At 63.7% G+C, this 17809-nt stretch overlaps 3 protein-coding genes across 5 annotated transcripts in view; 1 reads left to right on the plus strand and 2 right to left on the minus strand.

Annotated features, from left to right (window-relative positions):
• The window catches only part of RTEL1 (regulator of telomere elongation helicase 1), a 363295-nt gene that overhangs the window by 158618 nt on the left and 186868 nt on the right, over positions 1 to 17809 (plus strand). The window lies entirely within an intron of this gene.
• Positions 389 to 3925, minus strand: SDCBP2 (syndecan binding protein 2). The gene is made up of 9 exons (XM_061361440.1): positions 3869 to 3925; positions 2779 to 2849; positions 2583 to 2658; positions 2273 to 2379; positions 1998 to 2159; positions 1166 to 1341; positions 725 to 896; positions 551 to 642; positions 389 to 459 (listed from the first exon to the last, which is right to left on the minus strand). Exons 2-9 carry the CDS (start codon positions 2830 to 2832, stop codon positions 405 to 407), a joined length of 894 nt encoding a protein of 297 aa, XP_061217424.1. The 5' UTR covers positions 2833 to 2849; positions 3869 to 3925; the 3' UTR covers positions 389 to 404.
• On the minus strand, positions 7478 to 15370 carry FKBP1A (FKBP prolyl isomerase 1A). The gene is made up of 5 exons (XM_061361475.1): positions 15219 to 15370; positions 15029 to 15076; positions 9962 to 10074; positions 8720 to 8868; positions 7478 to 7683 (listed from the first exon to the last, which is right to left on the minus strand). Exons 1-4 carry the CDS (start codon positions 15343 to 15345, stop codon positions 8740 to 8742), a joined length of 417 nt encoding a protein of 138 aa, XP_061217459.1. The 5' UTR covers positions 15346 to 15370; the 3' UTR covers positions 7478 to 7683; positions 8720 to 8739.

Here is a 17809-nt window from a genome sequence, read left to right on the forward strand (position 1 = left end):
CGGGTGATGGATGTGGGAGCCGATGGGGCGGGCGCTGGGGCATCCGCCTCCCGTGCAATGTGTTTGTGGCTGCGTGTTCGCCTCTGCCCGCCTGCCCAGAGCTTTGCCAAGAAATAAATGTAATGATTATATTTGAAAGACAAATCTATATTATATATTTTTTAAATACAGAACTGTCAAAACTGTAACCCCAAACCCCCCCCCCCCCCCATCCTGTACTCGCTGTCTGTTGGTGGATGTAATAAACGTCGCTGGGTCTGTGTCTGCTTTGGCTGGAGCCAGCCTTTGGCGTCTGCCCCAGGACACGGGGATGCGCATTCCCCATCCCTGCCGATGGGGAGGAGAGGACAGCACGGGCTGCAGGGGTGAGGGACTCCTTTGGGGTACCTCCAGCAGCGATGTCCTCACAGGTCAGGGATGGAGTGGTCCATGCTCGACTTCATCACCCCTGGGGAGAGCCTGGGCACAGGGAATGGGGTACTTAGTAGGGAGAGGCACCCTTGGGCACCCCAGTGGGGTTGGGGCGGGCCCCATGGCCCCATGGCCTCACCGTTTCACCATGTGCTCGTAGATCACAGTGGGGATGATGGTCAGTGTGACCACGTTCCCGGCCCCCGCCAGCACCTCCATGAGCTGCTTATCCTGTGGGAGAGAGCGGTGGGTCCATGGGGTGCCTCCATCCCATGGGATGCTCCTCACGGCACCGTGGCTCTGCAGCCCCTACCTTCATGCCGATGACGTTCTGGCCGTTCACCTCGCAGATGTAGTGATGGGTCAGGAGCCCGTTGCGGGCAGCGGAGCTGTTCTTGGCCAGGGACACGATTTTCCCCTTCTTCACCACGATGCCGACGTGGCCGGTGCTGTCCTTGTGCACAGTGACCGTGCGCTGGAACGGCCTGCGGGGAGAACCGGGATCAGCGCCGGGATCAGCACCGGGATCAGCGCCAATGGCACCAGCACCGGGATCAGCACCGACGGCACCAGCACCGGGATCAGCGCCAGGACCAGCACCGGGATCAGCGCCGGGACCAGCACCGGGATCAGCGCCGGGACCAGCACCGGGATCAGCGCCAATGGCACCAGCACCGGGAGCAGCACCGGGACCAGCACCGGGATCAGCACCAGGACCAGCACCGGGATCAGCACCACCGGCACCAGCACTCACCGGTCCCGCACCACCATCACGATCCTCTCGGGGTTCGCCTTCTTCAGCGCCCGCTGTGCCTTGGCGCTGCTCCAGCCCGCGCAGCTCCTCCCGTCCATCTGCAGGACCTGGTCCCCGAAGCGCAGCCCCACCAGCGCCGCTGGTGAATTGGCCTTCACCAGCTGCACGAAGATGCCCTGGGGACGGGGGGAGCGATGGCACCGCGCTGGCAGGTACCGTGCCATGGCCCACACTGGGCCGGGCTGCACTGGGTTGGCACAGGGTGCCCAGAGGAGCTGTGGCTGCCCCATCCCTGGCAGTGCTCAAGGCCAGGTTGGACACAGGGGCTTGGAGCAAGCTGCTCCAGTGGAAGGGGTTGGGGTTGGAACTGGAGGAGCTTTAAGGTCCCTTCATCCCAAACCAGTCTGAGTCTCTGGTCCCAGTCCCAAGCATAGCCTGACCCCCACCCTCGGGGACCCCAAACCATCAGCTCCAGGCCAAGCTGGAGGTGCAGGATCTCTGCCTGCATCCCTCTGTGCCTCTGCTGGTGGCATCCCATGTCCCTCAACGCCCCAGCTCAGAGCTGAGGGGCTCTCTGTGGCCCCCACGATACCCAGTGCTGATGGCCCCTGCCCACCGGTGCCGCAGGCTGTCACTGCAGGACTACAGCGGCACGGGTTGGAGCTGGATGAGCTTCAAGCTCCCTTCAACCCAACCCCTCTGTGATGCTGTGGTTCTCTGCTGTGCCATTTACCAGCACACATTGCCATGCCATGGTGCTCCGGGTCCCATCACATCCATGGGGCCGGGATGCCCCATCCCGTACCCAGCCCCGCCGCAGCCCAGCCCTCACCTGGTCCACGTTCTTGAGCTGCAGCCCCGTCTTGCCCCGCTCATCCTTGCAGAGGTGAATCTCCCTCACGCCCGGTTTGATCTCCGCACGCCGCAGCCCCGCGCTGCTCCCGCTCAGGGGGGCCACCACCGACCCCGGGGGGGGCCCGCTGGGGGTCAGGGCCTGCGATGGAGCCGGGGGTCAAGGGTGGGAGCGGCCCTCGGGGGATGCCGCATCCCAGGCCGGGGCAGGGGGAGCGCGCTGAGCAGCGATGCTGCGGCACGGGGGGCACCTACGGAGGCGCTGCCTTCCGGGAGCAGGTTCTTCTGGATCTCCTCGCTGCACAGAGCCAGCCCCATGTAGTTCTCCAGCTCGGCCAGGTCCGGGTACAGCACGGGCGGCGCTGCGGGGATACAGGGGGATGGCTCAGGGATGCTGGTTCCCAACCCATGGCCATTGCTCCCTGCCTGGGACCCCCGCAGCCTCCCTCCCCTGCCCATGCAGTGAGGTGTGAGGGCTCTCAGCTGAGCCCCCCCATAGTAACCATTGTTCCCCCCCCACCTCGGTAGCCCCCAGGCAGGGAGAGCCGGTCCCAACCCACGTTACCGGTGTCTGAGCTGAGCTTTGGCTTCTCCGTGACCACGGTCGTGGGGGGGGTCCTCACCCCGGCTGCTGCCTGCACCTGCAGAGAGATGGGGATTGCTTGGGGAGCTGCACCCCCAACCCTGGGGACCCTCCGATGGGGGGGCACCCATCGGGGCCAGCTCATCCCCCCCCCCAAAGCTGCTGCGCCAGCACTGACCTGCAGGAGCTGGTGGCCCTTCATGTCCTCGAGGGAGGGGTAAAGCGTCGCCATGGCTGCCGGGGCCGTGCCTGGGGATGGGGATGCAGGGATCAGGGATGGGGATGCAGGGATGAGATGGGGATGCAGGGATGAGGGATGGGGATGCAGGGATGAGCAATGGGGATGCAGGGATGCTGATGGGGATGCAGGGATGTCAATGGGGATGCAGGGATGCTGGGATGCAGGGATGGGGATGCAGGGATGGGGATGGGGATGCAGGGGGGATGGGGATGGGGGACGCAGGGATCGGGGATGGGGACGCAGGGATCGGGGATGGGGACGCAGGGATCGGGGATGGGGACGCAGGGATCGGGGATGGGGATGCAGGGGTCAGGGATGGGGATGCAGGGACCAGGGATGGGGACGCAGGGATCGGGATGGGGACGCAGGGATCAGGGATGGGGATGCAGGGATCAGGGATGGGGACGCAGGGATCAGGGATGGGGACGCAGGGATCAGGGATGGGGACGCAGGGATCAGGGATGGGGACGCAGGGATCAGGGATGGGGACGCAGGGATCAGGGATGGGGACGCAGGGATCAGGGATGGGGATGCAGGGATCAGGGATGGGGACGCAGGGATCGGGGATGGGGACGCAGGGATCAGGGATGGGAGCCTCTGTCCCGCCCGGCTCCGTGTGCCTGGTCCCGTGCGCCGAACACGGGCTCTCCCCACAGCCTCCGCAGTGACTCAGAGCCGGTTCACCGGGGCCATCACCTCCGCCCCTTCCTGGTGGCTGGGACACGGGCCCGGCACCACGGGCTCTGCTCCCCACATCCCCCTGTCCAATGGGGCCCAGCCCCAGCAGCGTGATGCCCCATGGAAACAGCCCCCTGAACCCCCCATCAGTCCCCTCTGCGCCCCCCACCCCGTGCCCACGGCAGGGCTGTGCCCCAAAGGACATCACCCACAGGGTGTGGGGGGTCAATCCTGACCCAGCTCTGAGCGCTGCAGAGCCCGGCTGCCCCTGGGGCACCCCCCCCCACACACCCACAGAGCATCCCATGGGAGCATCCCCCCAGAGCCCAGCCTGGAGCCCCGGACTCACCTGCAGCAGCTCCCGGCTCCCTCTGCCGCCCTCTGCCCGGCCCCAGGCTCTTATAGGGGTGCCCAGCCCAGGGAGGGGCCCGGCGCTCAGCTGACTGTGAGCCCAGGTAGGGCACAGGGGAGGAAGAGGAAGGTGGAGGCAAAGCAGCACAGGGATGGGGATGGGGATGGGGACAGGGATGGTATTCAGTGGGTTCGGGCATCCTGGGGGAGCAGGGATGGGGCTGTGGAACCCCATTCCCACTGCATCACCCATCCTGCCCACAGCAACAGCTCAGTGCCTCAGACCAAGGAACAAGGGTGACGTTGGGGGTTGTGCGTGTGAAGTGGGGTCCCAAGGGTGATGGTACCAGGGGGTGAAAGTGGGGTCCCCACCATGAGCATCCCCGAGCAGGGGCTGGCTCCTTGCTCCTGGGCACATGGTGCTGACGCAGCTGTGATGTGACACCGAGTCCCACACCCTTCCATCCATCACGTGCTGGGTGTGATGGCCCCGTGGGAGTCCTGATGGAGCAACCGAGTGAGTGTGGAGCTCACGGGATGCACACGGGCATCCCGCTGCCATGGGACATCATCCATGGGATCCAGCCCTCGGCATCCCGCTGCCATGGGACATCAGTGCATCACCTTGGGGTCCAGCCCTGCACATCCCATTGCCATGGGCATCACCCATGGGATCCAGCCCTTGGCATCCCACTGCCATGGGACATCATCCATGGGATCCAGCCCTCAGCATCCCACTGCCATGGGACATCACCCATGGGATCCAGCCCTCAGCATCCCACTGCCATGGGACATCACCCATGGGATCCAGCCCTCGGCATCCCACTGCCATGGGACATCACTGCATCACCTTGGGGTCCAGCCCTCGCATCCCGCTGCCATGGGACATCACCCATGGGGTCCAGCCCTGCACATCCCACTGCCATGGGACATCATCCATGGGATCCAGCCCTCAGCATCCCGCTGCCAGCACCAGGGATGCCAGCGCCGACCCTGTCCTCAGGAGCCGGGTCCCACGGGCATCCAGCCGCGCTCAGCACCAGTGGCACCAACCCAGGACGTGCCAGCAAGGGGCCAGCCCCGCCATGGAGCAGAGGCCGGGCACATCCCAGCTCCTCCATCGCCACGTGCGGGCCCTGGAGGATGTGCTCCATTCACTGCTGTTCTGTGAAGCCGGAGCAGGGGGGCTCCTGTCCCCAACCCCTCATCCCCATTGAACGGAGCTGGGAGGACCCCAAGGGCACTGGGCCTTGATTCCCAGCGGGAGCCATGGCACTGGCTCATACAGGAAAAGCTTTGGCACAAGAGAAACCCAAGCTGGCTGCCAGCTTCCAGCCAGGAGCGGTTGTGGTGAAGGGCAGGGCACGGTGGTGGTGCTGGTGCTGGTGCTGGTGATGGTGCTGGTGCTGGTAACGGTGATGGTGCTGGTGCTGGTGCTGGTGCCCCCCAGCTCCCTGTGCTGCTGAACAGAGCAGCAAGGGAGGGCAGTGCCCATGGCCACAAGGCCCCCATCCCTTGTGATGCTCTTTGAGCCCCGCTGCTCCCGAGCCCAATCCGGGTTTTCCATCATTAAACACAAACTTTGCTCCGGGCAAACCCGCTCCGGAGCTGCTGTTATCGATCCAAGGGAGCAAAGGCCTCATGGGGAGGGGTTGGGAGCTGGCACCCAGCAGCACCCCCATTGGGAGACACAGAACCGCCACCAGCAGCCGGGGAGCAGCACAGACCGGAGCTGGGGCACAGGAGCCCCACGGATGGGGAGGCCATGGAGGAAGGCACCAACACAACCAGATCCCGGCTGCTGGGGGTTCTGTGTCACCATTGCCGTGTCCAGGCCCCCAGGAAGGACCAAACCGAACGTGCAGGGATGGATCCATGCACTGCTGCGGAGCTGGAGGGACCCTGGAGCATCATCACCCATGCTCCGTGCTGAGTCACAGCCACGAGGGCGAGAGGCTGCGTGGATAGGTTATGGTGAGGCAATTGATGGTTCAGGTTCCAAGAGGCCTCCATCACCGCCCCATTGAGCCCAGGGCACCGCTTGGTGAGCCCAGGGCCAAGCACTGGAGCCTCACACCAGAGCCAGCCAGCACAACCAGAGGCAGAGCCCTCACTGCTGTTAGGGCATTGGGTGAGCCCAGCACGGCACCCGCACCACCAGGAGCCCACCATGGAGCCCTGGTACATGTTCTGCACCCCATAAGGCTGGCATGGAACCCTGGGATGGCACCCACAGCACCCATGAGCCCAGCACAGCACTCACAGCATCCTCTGATCCCAGCACGGCACTCATGAACCCTAGTACAGCACCCACAGCACCCCCAGCATCCTGTGATCCCAGCATGGTACTCATGAACTTGCCAGGAACCCTAGTACAGCACCCACAGCACCCCAGGAACCTGCCATGAACCCGCCATGAACCCGAGTACCGCACCCACAGCATCCTGTGATCCCAGCATGGTACCCACAGCACCCAGCACCCATGAGCCCAGCACAGCACTCACAGCATCCTGTGACCCCAGCACGGCACTCATGAACCTGCCATGAACCCGAGTACAGCATCCACAGGACCCATGAGCACAGCACAGCACCCCCAGCATCCTGTGATCCCAGCATGGTACCCCCAGCATCCTGTGATCCCAGCATGGTACCCACAGCACCCATGAGCCCAGCGCAGCACCCCCAGCATCCTGTGATCCCAGCACAGCATTCACAGCACCCGCAGCATCCTGTGATCCCAGCATGGTACCCACAGCACCCACAGCACCCAGCACCCGTGATCCCAGCACAGCACCCCCAGCACCCCATGGTCCTGGCACGACCGCCCCCCGCCGCGGTGCCGGCTCCCCCTGAGCCGAGCGAGAGCCCAAGGCGAGGGAAGAACGCGGAGGCCAGGGCGCTGAGAAAAGCCAGCACGAAGCGGTTTTATTGCAAGAGTAACGGTGGGTCTGGGTGGGTGCCTGCAGGGGCAGGGCTCTGAGCGCATCAGCAGGCAGGGGCAGGCAGGGGCAGGCAGGGGCAGGCAGGGGCAGGCGGGGGCAGCAGGGAGCCTGGCATGGGTGGGAGCGGGCAAGCGGCGATGACCAGCATCAGGCGGAGAACGGGACTGGTGCACCCGGAGCGGGCAGGACCGGGGTTGGTGCTTCCTCCCCAGGGGGACACAGAGAGGGTTGGGGGCGTCCCCATCACCTCCCCTGCAGGCAGCACCTTCCCTTTGCTCTCCTTTAAGCTCGGAGCGTTCAGGCTGCGGAGGAGCAGTGATGGAACCGCGCAGGAGGAAGGCTCACAGGGGATGGCCGAGGGAGCAGAGCATCCCCAGTGTCCCCTCCTGTCCCTCGCTGCACGCAGGGACCTAACACAATCCCAGCACTGTGCTCCCCGCATCCATTCGGCCTCGACAGCCTCCCTCTGCTATGGCTTTTGCAGCAGCAGCAGCAGCAATTTCTGGTTTGAAACCACCATGAGGTCTGCAGCACAATGAGGATCCACCAGGTTTCCTGGGGTTCAAATGACTCCTAGCTAAGGGCAGCCCCATCTGCGTGCTACGGGGATAAACGTGGGCTACACCCGGGACAAAATAAAGATGAACTTGACCCAAAAACAGGAGTTTTGAGGTTTACGGCGTAGAGTTTAAAAAGACATAAAACCACGATACAAGGAGGAAGAGTCAGACGCAAAGCTCAGTGACCAAAGGCATTCAATCGAGGTGGAAGGTTATACAGTGTGGAGTGGGCTATCGGGGAAAGCTCCGTACAAAGTCATGGGCACTCGTCTTGAAGCTGAGATTCTGGGTTCCTCCATGTGCCAAACCTGCTGGGAGAGAAGGGGAGCTCAGGAGCAGGCTCCGGGGATGGAGCTGCCATCCCAAAGGGCACTGAGATGGGAGGAGAAGGCAAGGAATAGGGCCCCATCCTGCCCACACTGCAGGACCCACAGATCCCAGAGCACAGATCCCATCCTGCCCACACCGCAGGACCCACAGACCCCAAAGCACAGCCCCATCCTGCCCACACTGCAGACCAGAGATCCCAGAGCACAGCCCCATCCTGCCCACACCGCAGGACCCACAGACCCCAAAGCACAGCCCCATCCTGCCCACACTGCAGGACCCACAGATCCCATCCTGCCCACACTACAGGACCCACAGACTCCATCCTGGCCACCCGGCAGGACCCCCAGCCCCCAGAGCACCCCAGAGCACAGACCCCATCCTGCCCACACCGCAGGACCCACAGACCCCAGAGCACAGCCCCATCCTGCCCACACCGCAGGACCCACAGATCCCAGAGCACAGCCCCATCCTGCCCACACTGCAGGACCCACAGACCCCAGAGCACAGCCCCATCCTGCCCACACTGCAGGACCCACAGACCCCAGAGCACAGCCCCATCCTGCCCACACCGCAGGACCCACAGCCCCCAGAGCACAGCCCCATCCTGCCCACACTGCAGGACCCACAGATCCCATCCTGCCCACACCGCAGGACCCACAGCCCCCATCCTGCCCCTGCACCACAGAACCCACACAGCAAGAGAAGCACAATGGAGTCAAGCCCAGAAGTGCAGCAACAGAACCCAAGGCCTGGTCAAGCAGCACTGCAGCACCTCCATGCCATAACCTGCTCTGCCAGGCTGGAACTGCTCGTGCCACCAGTGACCCCCAGCTCAGCAACCTCCTGAGGGCAACTTATACCTGCCCCCAGCTCCATCCCATCACCCCACTGCCCCCAGCTCCATCCCATCACCCCACTGCCCCCAGCTCCATCCCATCACCCCACTGCCCCCAGCTCCATCCCATCATCCCACCCCAGCACAAAAGATGGGTGCCCTGAGTCACCCCCCCCCCTTACCCGAGGCCAGGGTGCTGGGGTCATTCCAATTTCATGAGCTCCACGTCAAAAATGAGGGTGGCGTTGGGTGGGATGATGCCTGGGTGCCCGGTGGAGCCGTAGGCGTAATCTGGGGAGATGGTCATCTTTGCCCGCTGACCGACGCTCATCTGGGCAGGGGGAGAGACAGGGATGTCAGGAGATGGGGACAGTCACTGGGGAGTGATGGGGTTGGATGGGGCTTGGAGCAAGCTGCTCCAGTGGAAGTGAATGGAGCTGGAGGAGCTTTAAGGTCCCTTCCAACCCAACCCACCCATGATTCCGTGGCTTTTACCCAGTGATGGCACAGCCAGGACACCCCCTACAGCCCCCAGCACCCCTGGGCACATCCCCGGCAGCACAGAGCTCGCTGCAGACACGCAGGAGCTGAATGCATGCCCAGAGCCCTCCCTCTGCATGGGCTCCGCATCCCAGGCTCTGCATCCCCGGCTCCGCATCCCGGGCTCTGCATCCCAGGCTCTGCATCCCAGGCTCCCCATCCCTGACTCCGCATCCCTGGCTCTGAATCCCAGGCTCCCCATCCTGGGCTCCGCATCCCCAGGCTCTGCACCCCGGGCTCCCCATCCCAGGCTCCGCATCCCAGGCTCCCCATCCCCGACTCCGCATCCCTGGCTCTGAATCCCAGGCTCCCCATCCTGGGCTCTGCATCCTGGGATCCACATCCCGGGCTCCACATCCCCAGGCTCCGCATCCCGGGCTCCACATCCTGGGCTCTGCATCCGGGCTCCCCATCCCAGGCTCCACATCCCGGGTTCCCCATCCCGGGCTCCGCATCCCGGGCTCCCCATCCCGGGCTCTGCACCCTGGGGTCTGCATCCCCAGGCTCTGCATCCCGGGTTCCGCATCCTGAGCTCCGCATCCGGGCTCCCCATCCCATGCTCCCCATCCCAGGCTCCCCATCCCAGGCTCCCCATCCCAGGCTCCCCATCCCTGACTCCCCATCCCTGACTCCACATCCCAGGCTCCCCATCCCCGGCTCTGCATCCCGGGCTCCGCATCCCAGGCTCCATCTCCCACTGCGCTGCCTCAGCAGGGAACCAGCAGCACTGAGTCACCCCCTGCCGTGGGCCAGGTGCTGATGCAGGAGGGGGCATTCCCAGCCCCGGTGCTGATGGGGGGCAAGCACAGGGGGATAACGGGAAGGAAGGGACGGGACTGGAGAGGAGCCGCGGGCACAGCTCACACCAGGGACACAGCGGGCACCTGAGCGACGCCTTCCTCCCAGCCACGGATCACCTCCTGCTTGCCCATCACGAACTTGAACGGCTTGTTCCTGTCGCGGGAGGAATCGAACTTCTTCCCGTCCTCCAGCATACCTGAGGGCGAGAGGGAGATGCTGGGGACAGGGGCATGGATGCAGGATGCAGCTGCAGCAGGAGGCAGCCACTGTGAGGGCTCACACGGGCCTGAGGCAGGGATGCTCCATAGCTCAGAGTCCTCTTCCTTTGGGAAACACCTCCGTGGGGCAGCCTGGAGGGGAAACCCCACCAGCACCCATAGAGCATCCTGTGGGGCAGGGCAGGGCTGCTCCCGGCTGCTTCCCAAATGGAAGTGGAGGGGAAGACCCCTTCCTCCTCTTGCAACACCGCTGCGAGTCATTCAGCAGGCAGCAGGATCAGGCCTGGCACTTCTGATCCCACCTCAGCCAGGATTCCATCATAGAATGGTTTGGGATGGAAAGGACCTGGAGATCATCCAGTTCCAACCCCCTGCCATGGGCAGGGGCACCTCACACTAACCCATGGCACCCAAGGCTCTGTCCAACCTGCCCTTGAACACTGCCAGGGATGGAGCATTCACAACCTCCCTGGGCACCCATTCCAGTGCCTCACCACCCTCACAGGAAAGAATTTCCTCCTTAGATCCAATCTAAACTTCCCCTGTTTCAGTTTTAACCCATTACCCCTTGTCCTGTCACTACAGTCCCTAATGAAGAGTCCATCCCCAGCATCCCTATAGCCCCCTTCAGACACTGGAAGCTGCTCTGAGGTCTCCACGCAGCTTCTCTTCTCCAGGCTGAACAGCCCCAACTTTCTCAGCCTGGCTCCATACAGGAGCTGCTCCAGCCCCTGAGCATCCTCGTGGCCTCCTCTGGACTTGTTCCAACAGTTCCATGTCCTTTTTATGTTGAGGACACCAGAACTGCACACAGTGCTCCAGGTGAGGTCTCAAAGAGCAGAATAAAGGGGCAGGATCACCTCCTTGCACCTGCTGGTCACGCTCCTTTGGATGCAGCCCAGGATACGGTTGCTTTCTGGGCTCAAGCGCACACTGAACCCGGCTCATGTTCATTTCCTCATGGACCAGCACCCCCAAGTCCTTCTCCTTGGGCTGCTCTGGATCTCTTCTCTGCCCACCCTGTAGCTGTGCCTGGGATTGCTCCCACCCAGGTGTCTTCAGGCACCCAAAGCAGGAGCCAGGGCTCGGGTGCTCCATCCCAGCTGGCACCAGCCTCCAGCCCTGCTGGTCCTCAGCCAAACCCCTCCCACACCAGGAATGACAACAGGGAGAGGCAGTGCGGGACATCCCCTGCACACACTGCGCTGCGTGGGGAGCGCTGCGCAGGGCTGATGTCCACAGGCCTAAATATAACTCCCAGCACGAGCAAGGGAGGAATTTCCTCCCCTCCCTTGCTCCCTGCCGGACCTTCTTGGGGCATCTTGGAGCCGGAGCTGCCTTATAGGAGCAGACACTCCAGTGGTGAGCGGGACCGCTGCTCCTGTAAGGCAGCCACAGCTCCGCACTGACAGTGCCCAGCGCAGCAAGAGCAATAGTAAACCCTCCTCCAAAGGCTTTACTTCCCAAAACAGCCCCCAGAACCTGTTTTCCCAGCTGGAAACCGTTCCACAGTCTTGAAGAACCAACCTCACCCAGCAGCACGTGGGGCACAGCGACTTCATAGAATCACAGAATGGTTTGGGTTGGAAAGGACCTGGAGATCATCCAGTTCCAACCCCCTGCCATGGGCAGGGACACCTCGCTCTAAACCATCTCACCCAAGGCTTCATCCATCCTGGTCCTGAACACTGCCAGGGATGGAGCATTCACAACCTCCCTGGGCAACCCATTCCAGTGCCTCACCACCCTCACAGGAAAGAATTCCCTCCTTATACCCAATCTAAACCTCCCCTGTTTAAGCTTTACCCCATTACCCCTTGTCCCATCACTACATTTCCCTTCACCATGGGCAGGAGAAAACGCAGCTGTGCCACAGATGGGATCGGGCATCTCAGCCCCGGCTCGCACCACAATGGCACAAAGCCACGGTGATGGGCGACACTGGTGGCAAGGAGGGAACGGGGCAAACGCATCACCTCTGCAGGGCAGCGAGCACCAAAGCTGGGCTGTGGGAAGATCACAGCTTTCCTTCCTCCTGGGATTAAGCTTTTTGTGTCGGAGAGAGCAAAACCTGCCCATGCGGGGCGCTTCGAGGCGGCCTTTGGGGGAGTGAACCCCTCAAACCTCCTGTGGCTGAGCCTGCTCCCAGCTCCGCCTGGCACCGCTGCCCTGCCCTGGCTCTGCTCCCGGCTGACCCCGAGCCCTGGGGCACCGCAATGAGCCCGGGCACAGCTCCTGCCTGCACCCTTCCCCATAGCACCCACAGCGCTAAACCCCAGCCCCACTGCTTGGCACAGCAAACGGGGGTGCTTGGGGGGGCAAATCCACCCTTGGGGAGCATCCTGCTGCAGGAACAGGGGGTGAATGGGCTGAGCTGGCTGCAGCAGCACAGGGATATCGATCCCTCGCTGTCCCCAGCCCAGGATGGCAAAGGTCACACCGAGGAGCTTGTCCCTGCTGCCCAGCACGGGGCTGCTGCACTCCCCCATTACACCAGTGAGGAAAACAAAGAGGCTCGGATGAGCCAGCATCCTCAGCTCCGGTGCCTCCTCTGCCCGTGAGGCTCCTGGGAGATTTCTCCAGCCCTGGACAAGTATGAGCAACCATTTCCTCCTCCCTGCCATCCCCGAGTGAGGAGATAACAAGATCTTAGCACTGTTACACAGCAAAGCAGAAAGCCCCTGGCACATCGCAGGCGCTGGCAGGGCTCTTTGCTTGGCACCACCAGCCCCATGAGAAGGGTAAAGCCCATGGCAATGGGTCACAGGGACCCAGCAGCCCCAGCTCCCACCGCTTGGAGCCCTCAGCTGGACCGCACCACGCCGATGGGGAGCACAGAGCCCTGCAGATGGGGGCTCTGCAGGGCAGCCCCAGCTCAACGGGGGGTCAGGGCCACTGCTCCCCACCCCACATCCCATTGCCCATCAACCTGCTCCCAAACTCATAGCAGAACTTCATCCTTCATTTAGCTTCTTTAAGAGCCCTCTGTAGCTGGTTTCACATCAAAGACCATTGCAGCAACCTCGGGACCGAAGAAATGGATTTGATCCCACTTCTACAATCCCAGCGTGAGCAACCTGCCCAGAGGATGCTCTGCTCCCCAGCGCTGCCTTCCTGCATCAGGACTATGTGTGCCCATCCCTCACCTCTGGGATGAAATGGCTGCTCCCAATGGCCCACGCTCTTCATCCCTGGTCACCACTTTTTAACCCCAAAACGTGGTTTCTAAGGGCATCACTGCACATCCGTAACCCATCCCAGTGGGAGCTGATTGGCTGTGCCCCCCTCTCAGCACCCCATGGGCTGGATCTCCCCAGTGCCTGCAGGGAGCAAAGGGCAGCCGGGGATGGAGCTGACACCAGGTTCTAGGAGCCTCGGGGAACAGCACCTGATGCTGCTCCGGGATCAATGAGCAGGGCAATGGGGATGGAGAGCCAGAGGCAGCTCTAACATTCCCTGAGATCCAGGCCTCTCTCAGGGCTGCAGGAGCGCATTGGTCAGCACCGCAAACGGCATCAGGGCCTGGAGGGGTTTGATTCCTGCTGCCTGCAGAGGGAACTGGGAGCGGGGGAAGGACAAAAGGAGACAATAACAGCGAGCAACCGGAGGAACGGAAACCGGGAGCCGTTCCCACCGCTCTGCACCACCGGGGAGGCTCCGTGCGGAGGGAACCACGGCTCCGTGCACCGGGATGGGGGCACCCACCGCGAGCAGCTCTGCCGGGGCGGGAGGGGAGCAGCAGGGGCAGGCGGCAGCGCTGCCCCATCGGGGGCCGCTGGAGTCCCGGCCCGGCTGCCTTTGTTCTGCCATGGGAGGAGGAAAGGGGCGGCCGGGGCAGAGCCAGCGCTTCCGCTGCTTCCTGACAGCGGGGCCGCGATGGGCTGGGTGCCCAGCGAGCACCCCCGGGGGAATGGGTCCGGCTCTGCAGAGATGGGAGCCCCCAGACCCCGCTGGGGGTGGGAAGGGGATGGGGTTATTGCCAGAAACAGCCTTAAATGCATGGAGTCGTTTTTACACAGCGCACAGCAGCCACCCCCATCTGTTCAAATGGGGGGGCGAGGAGGAGAGGAAACCCCTGCGGTGACCCCCAAAACGTTTGTTGGGGTCCCGAGGTTGGGTTCTTTCCCCTCAAGCTCGCTGAAGGCTGATGGAGGGCACTGTGTGGAGCGTGCCCCTCCCCGGCTCGCAGGGCTGTACCCACAACCCAACCTGCGCCCCGCGGTACCCACACCGGGGCTCCCCACGGCATGGGCATCCCACACACCCCAAACCCAGCCGGGGGTGCGCGGTGGGGCGGCGCCTGCCCCACGGGCACCCGGCTGTCACCCCACAAGGGGGAAAGGGCATCGAGGATGGCACTGGGGCTGCACCCCTATAAAAGCGGGGACCCCACTCCAGAGCCCGAGCCTCCCGGGGGGTGCCACAGCGTGGGGGCCCCCGGCTCCACCGCCCCATGGCACATAGAGCCCCGGGACCCGCGGGGCACCGGCCCTGTCTGCCCGGGGGTCCCCGTTTCCCCCCTGGGCCGCTTTCCGGTGCGCCCCCAAACCAGGGCTGGACACGGGTGGGAAGCGGCGGCGCCCACGGTGACCCCCGAGGGCTCCGCACGGCCCCAGGGCCCCCCCTCACCCCCGATCCCCCCTCCTGCTCCCCCGGTAAAGCCCAGCGGGGGGGTGCGGGACCCTCCCGGTTCCCCCGGGGATCTCCGCGGCCCAACCGCGCCTCCCGCATGGGCCGGGCCCGGGGTCCCCGCAGCTGCCGGGGCTGAGGAGCGGGGCGCAGAGCCCGCAGCCCCACCGCGTCCCGCGGGCACGGGCCAGGGCCGGGGGAACCGGACCCTCCCCTCCCGTCCCGTCCCGTCCGGTCCCGTCCCGTCCGCCGGTGCGGTCGGGGCCGCCCCGCCCTGCGGGGCCCTTGGCGGGTGGCACTCACCCGTGTAGTGAACCACGCAGGTCTGGCCGCGCTTGGGGAACGTCCGCCCTGCGGGGAGACACGCACGGTCAGCCCACCGGGACCGGGACCGGAACCCGCACCGGGACCGGAGCGGTGGGGAAGGGGGAAAGGAGACGGGGGAAAGGGGATGGATGGGGAGGGTGGGCGCGGGTCGCGGGTCGCGGCTCACCGTCGCCGGGGGCGATGGTCTCCACATGCACGCCCATGCCGGTGCCGGTGCCGCTCCCGCACCCGCAGCGCCCGCAGCCCGAGGGAGGAGGGGCCACGTGTGCGCAGCCTCGGCCCCGCGCCGCCATAGAGCCCGCCCCCGCCCGCCGCCATCTTCCCGCTCCCCCCCTCCCTCCCCACCCTCAGCCTCCTTCCTGCCCGGCCCCGGCCGCCATCTTGGCACCGCGCCGTTGCCGGGGCAACGCGGCCTTGCCGTGAGGGACCCCTGGGCCCCGGGACCGCCGGCGTTACCGGTTAAACCGCCTGTGAGGGTGCTGAGGCGCTGGCACAGGGTGCCCAGAGAAGCTGTGGCTGCCCCATCCCTGGCAGTGCTCAAGGCCAGGTTGGACACAGGGGCTTGGAGCAAGCTGCTCCAGTGGAAGGGGTCCCTGCCTGTGGCAGGGGTTGGAGCTGGAGGAGCTTTAAGGTCCCTTCAACCCAAACCGTTCCATGGTTCCATGTGCTTCCCAAGCTGTACTGAACCGCGGAAATCATCATCTCTTGCCACGCTGCTATGGTCAGTGTGTGAAACAACAGCCATAAATCTCAGTGCATCGGGTTAGTTCAGGTGTCAGCCTCAGAATGCACCAGGGAACGCTTAGATGGGATATGAGGAACATTCCTGCACCAAACTGGTGCTCAGGTGTTGGAGCAGGCACTGGAATGGGCACTGCAATGGATACTGGAAGAGGCACTGCAATGGGCTGCCCAGGCAGTGCTGGAGTCACCATCCCTGGCGGGATGCAAGGGCCGTGCCGCTGTGCCCAGCGCCATGGGTCAGCAGAGCCCTTGGCAGCGCTGGGTTAACAATTGCCCTCCATGAGCTTCAAGGTCTTTCCCATTCCATGTCCTGCATTGATGCTGCTCCTCAGCACGCAGGCAAAGGTCAGCACCGGGGCCAACCACCCCCTCCAAAAGGACTCTCTGCTGGCAGCAACAGCAGCGCTTTTCATCCCTGCTCCAGGCACAGGATCTGTGCCTCCAAGCGTCCCATTTCCTCCTTTCAAGAGCTCAACTGCAGCGCCCGCAAGGGAACGGAGCCCTTCCAAGGACAGCCAAGAGGCTCGTGGAAAGCTGCTCTTCCCAGCAAGTGCTGTAAAGTGGGGCACGAGGGGAGGAGGCTTAAAATAGCACCTGATGGGATGGAGCGGGTTTTAATGGCTTCTGCCCCTTGCTCGCGTCTTTGAGATGCTGAAACACCATCACGCACATGAGGCCTGTGGTCCTTGACTTTGCATGGAGCAGAGGAGGGCAATGGAGCACAGGGGTGATGGGGAAGGGCTGAGGGACCTGGGGGGTTCAGTCTGGAGCAGAGAAGGCTCAGGGGGGACCTGATGGCTCCCTACAACTGCCTGAGAGGAGGATGGAGCCAGGAGGGGCTGGGCTCTGCTCCCAAGGAAAAAGGGATGGGACAAGAGGAACCGGCCTCAAGCTGCACCAGGGCAGGTTTAGATGGAGCTGAGGAACAATTCCTGCCCCAGAGGGTGCTCAGGCATCGGAACAGGAGCCACCAGCCCTGATGTGGCTCTTGGGGCCATGGGTCAGTGGTGGCCTTGGGTTAACAGTTGGACTGAATGAGCCTAAAGCTCTTTTCCACCCCCGACAATCTCAGGGTTCTGTAATCCGTGCTCTCTGTGGGATTTTATCCTCTCAACAACCAGAACGGTTCCTCAGTGCTCAAAGGTGTTTCCTTGCTCATAAACCAAGAGCACCAAGGCTGAAAGCAGGCAATGGCAGTGGGCAGAGCCTCCCAGTGCCTCAGCGTGGGCTTCATCAGGCGATGCCACAGAGCACCCTGCACCCAACAGGAACCAAGACAACAGCAGGAGGAAAAATAGATGGGGGGAACCAGTCTGGAGGCTCTGTGTGTGCCTGAGCAGGGGCTCTGACCCCCGGAGGCTGCTTGGGATGGTGGCGGTGGGCACGGGGCTGGGAGCTGCCCACAGGCACACAGAGCCCCGGCCCTAAAAATAACCACACTCCCGCTCCGCCTCGGCTCCCAGCTGACAGCTATGGGGTGGTGGATTCGCCCCTTCCCCCTGCTGCCTCCTCCCTGTTGCCAGGAGAGATGTGGGGGTGCTGAGCAGCGCTTGCAAGAGGCTGCTGGGGGAGAGCAGCTCTGGGCTGCGATGTGAAACCAGCTTGAATCCCAGCCTGGTTTGGGTTGAAGGGACATTAAAGCTCATCCAGTTCCACGGGCAGGGACCCCTTCCACTGGAGCAGCTTGCTCCAAGCCCCTGTGTCCAACCTGGCCTTGAGCACTGCCAGGGATGGGGCAGCCACAGCTTCTCTGGGCACCCTGTGCCAGCGCCTCAGCACCCTCACAGGGAAGAGCTTCTGCCTAAGAGCTCAGCTCAGTCTCCCCTCGGGCAGGTTCAAGCCATTCCCCTTGGCCTGTCCCTACACCCCTTGTCCCAAGCCCCTCTCATTTGACACTTGTGCTATAACCTCCCAAGCTGCAGAAAGCAGGAGAAGCTGCCACAGTCCTGCCCAGCTGCATGGCATGCAGTGCAGCCCATTCCTGCTGGGGAGCTTCTGGTTTCCCAGAGGTGA

The sequence above is a fragment of the Neopsephotus bourkii genome, unplaced genomic scaffold, assembly GCF_033783945.1.
Source record: "Neopsephotus bourkii isolate Nb327-2 ecotype Australia unplaced genomic scaffold, CSIRO-AGI_Nbou_v1 NB_1060, whole genome shotgun sequence".
Classification (NCBI taxonomy): domain Eukaryota; kingdom Metazoa; phylum Chordata; class Aves; order Psittaciformes; family Psittacidae; genus Neopsephotus; species Neopsephotus bourkii.

What these genes read in the sequence shown, in the direction of transcription:
- FKBP1A (XM_061361475.1), bottom strand. Translation starts at nt 15,345, where the DNA reads ATGGCGGCGCGGGGCCGAGGCTGCGCACACGTGGCCCCTCCTCCCTCG. An exon ending in GACCATCGCCCCCGGCGACG is followed by an intron (nt 15,077 to 15,218) that starts GTGAGCCGCGAC and finishes GTCTCCCCGCAG; the next exon opens with GGCGGACGTTCCCCAAGCGC. An exon ending in GGGAGGAAGGCGTCGCTCAG is followed by an intron (nt 8,869 to 9,961) that starts GTGCCCGCTGTG and finishes CCCCCTGCCCAG; the next exon opens with ATGAGCGTCGGTCAGCGGGC.
- SDCBP2 (XM_061361440.1), bottom strand. Translation starts at nt 2,832, where the DNA reads ATGGCGACGCTTTACCCCTCCCTCGAGGACATGAAGGGCCACCAGCTC. An exon ending in AGGGCCACCAGCTCCTGCAG is followed by an intron (nt 2,659 to 2,778) that starts GTCAGTGCTGGC and finishes ATCTCTCTGCAG; the next exon opens with GTGCAGGCAGCAGCCGGGGT. An exon ending in TCCCGGAAGGCAGCGCCTCC is followed by an intron (nt 2,160 to 2,272) that starts GTAGGTGCCCCC and finishes GCTCCATCGCAG; the next exon opens with GCCCTGACCCCCAGCGGGCC.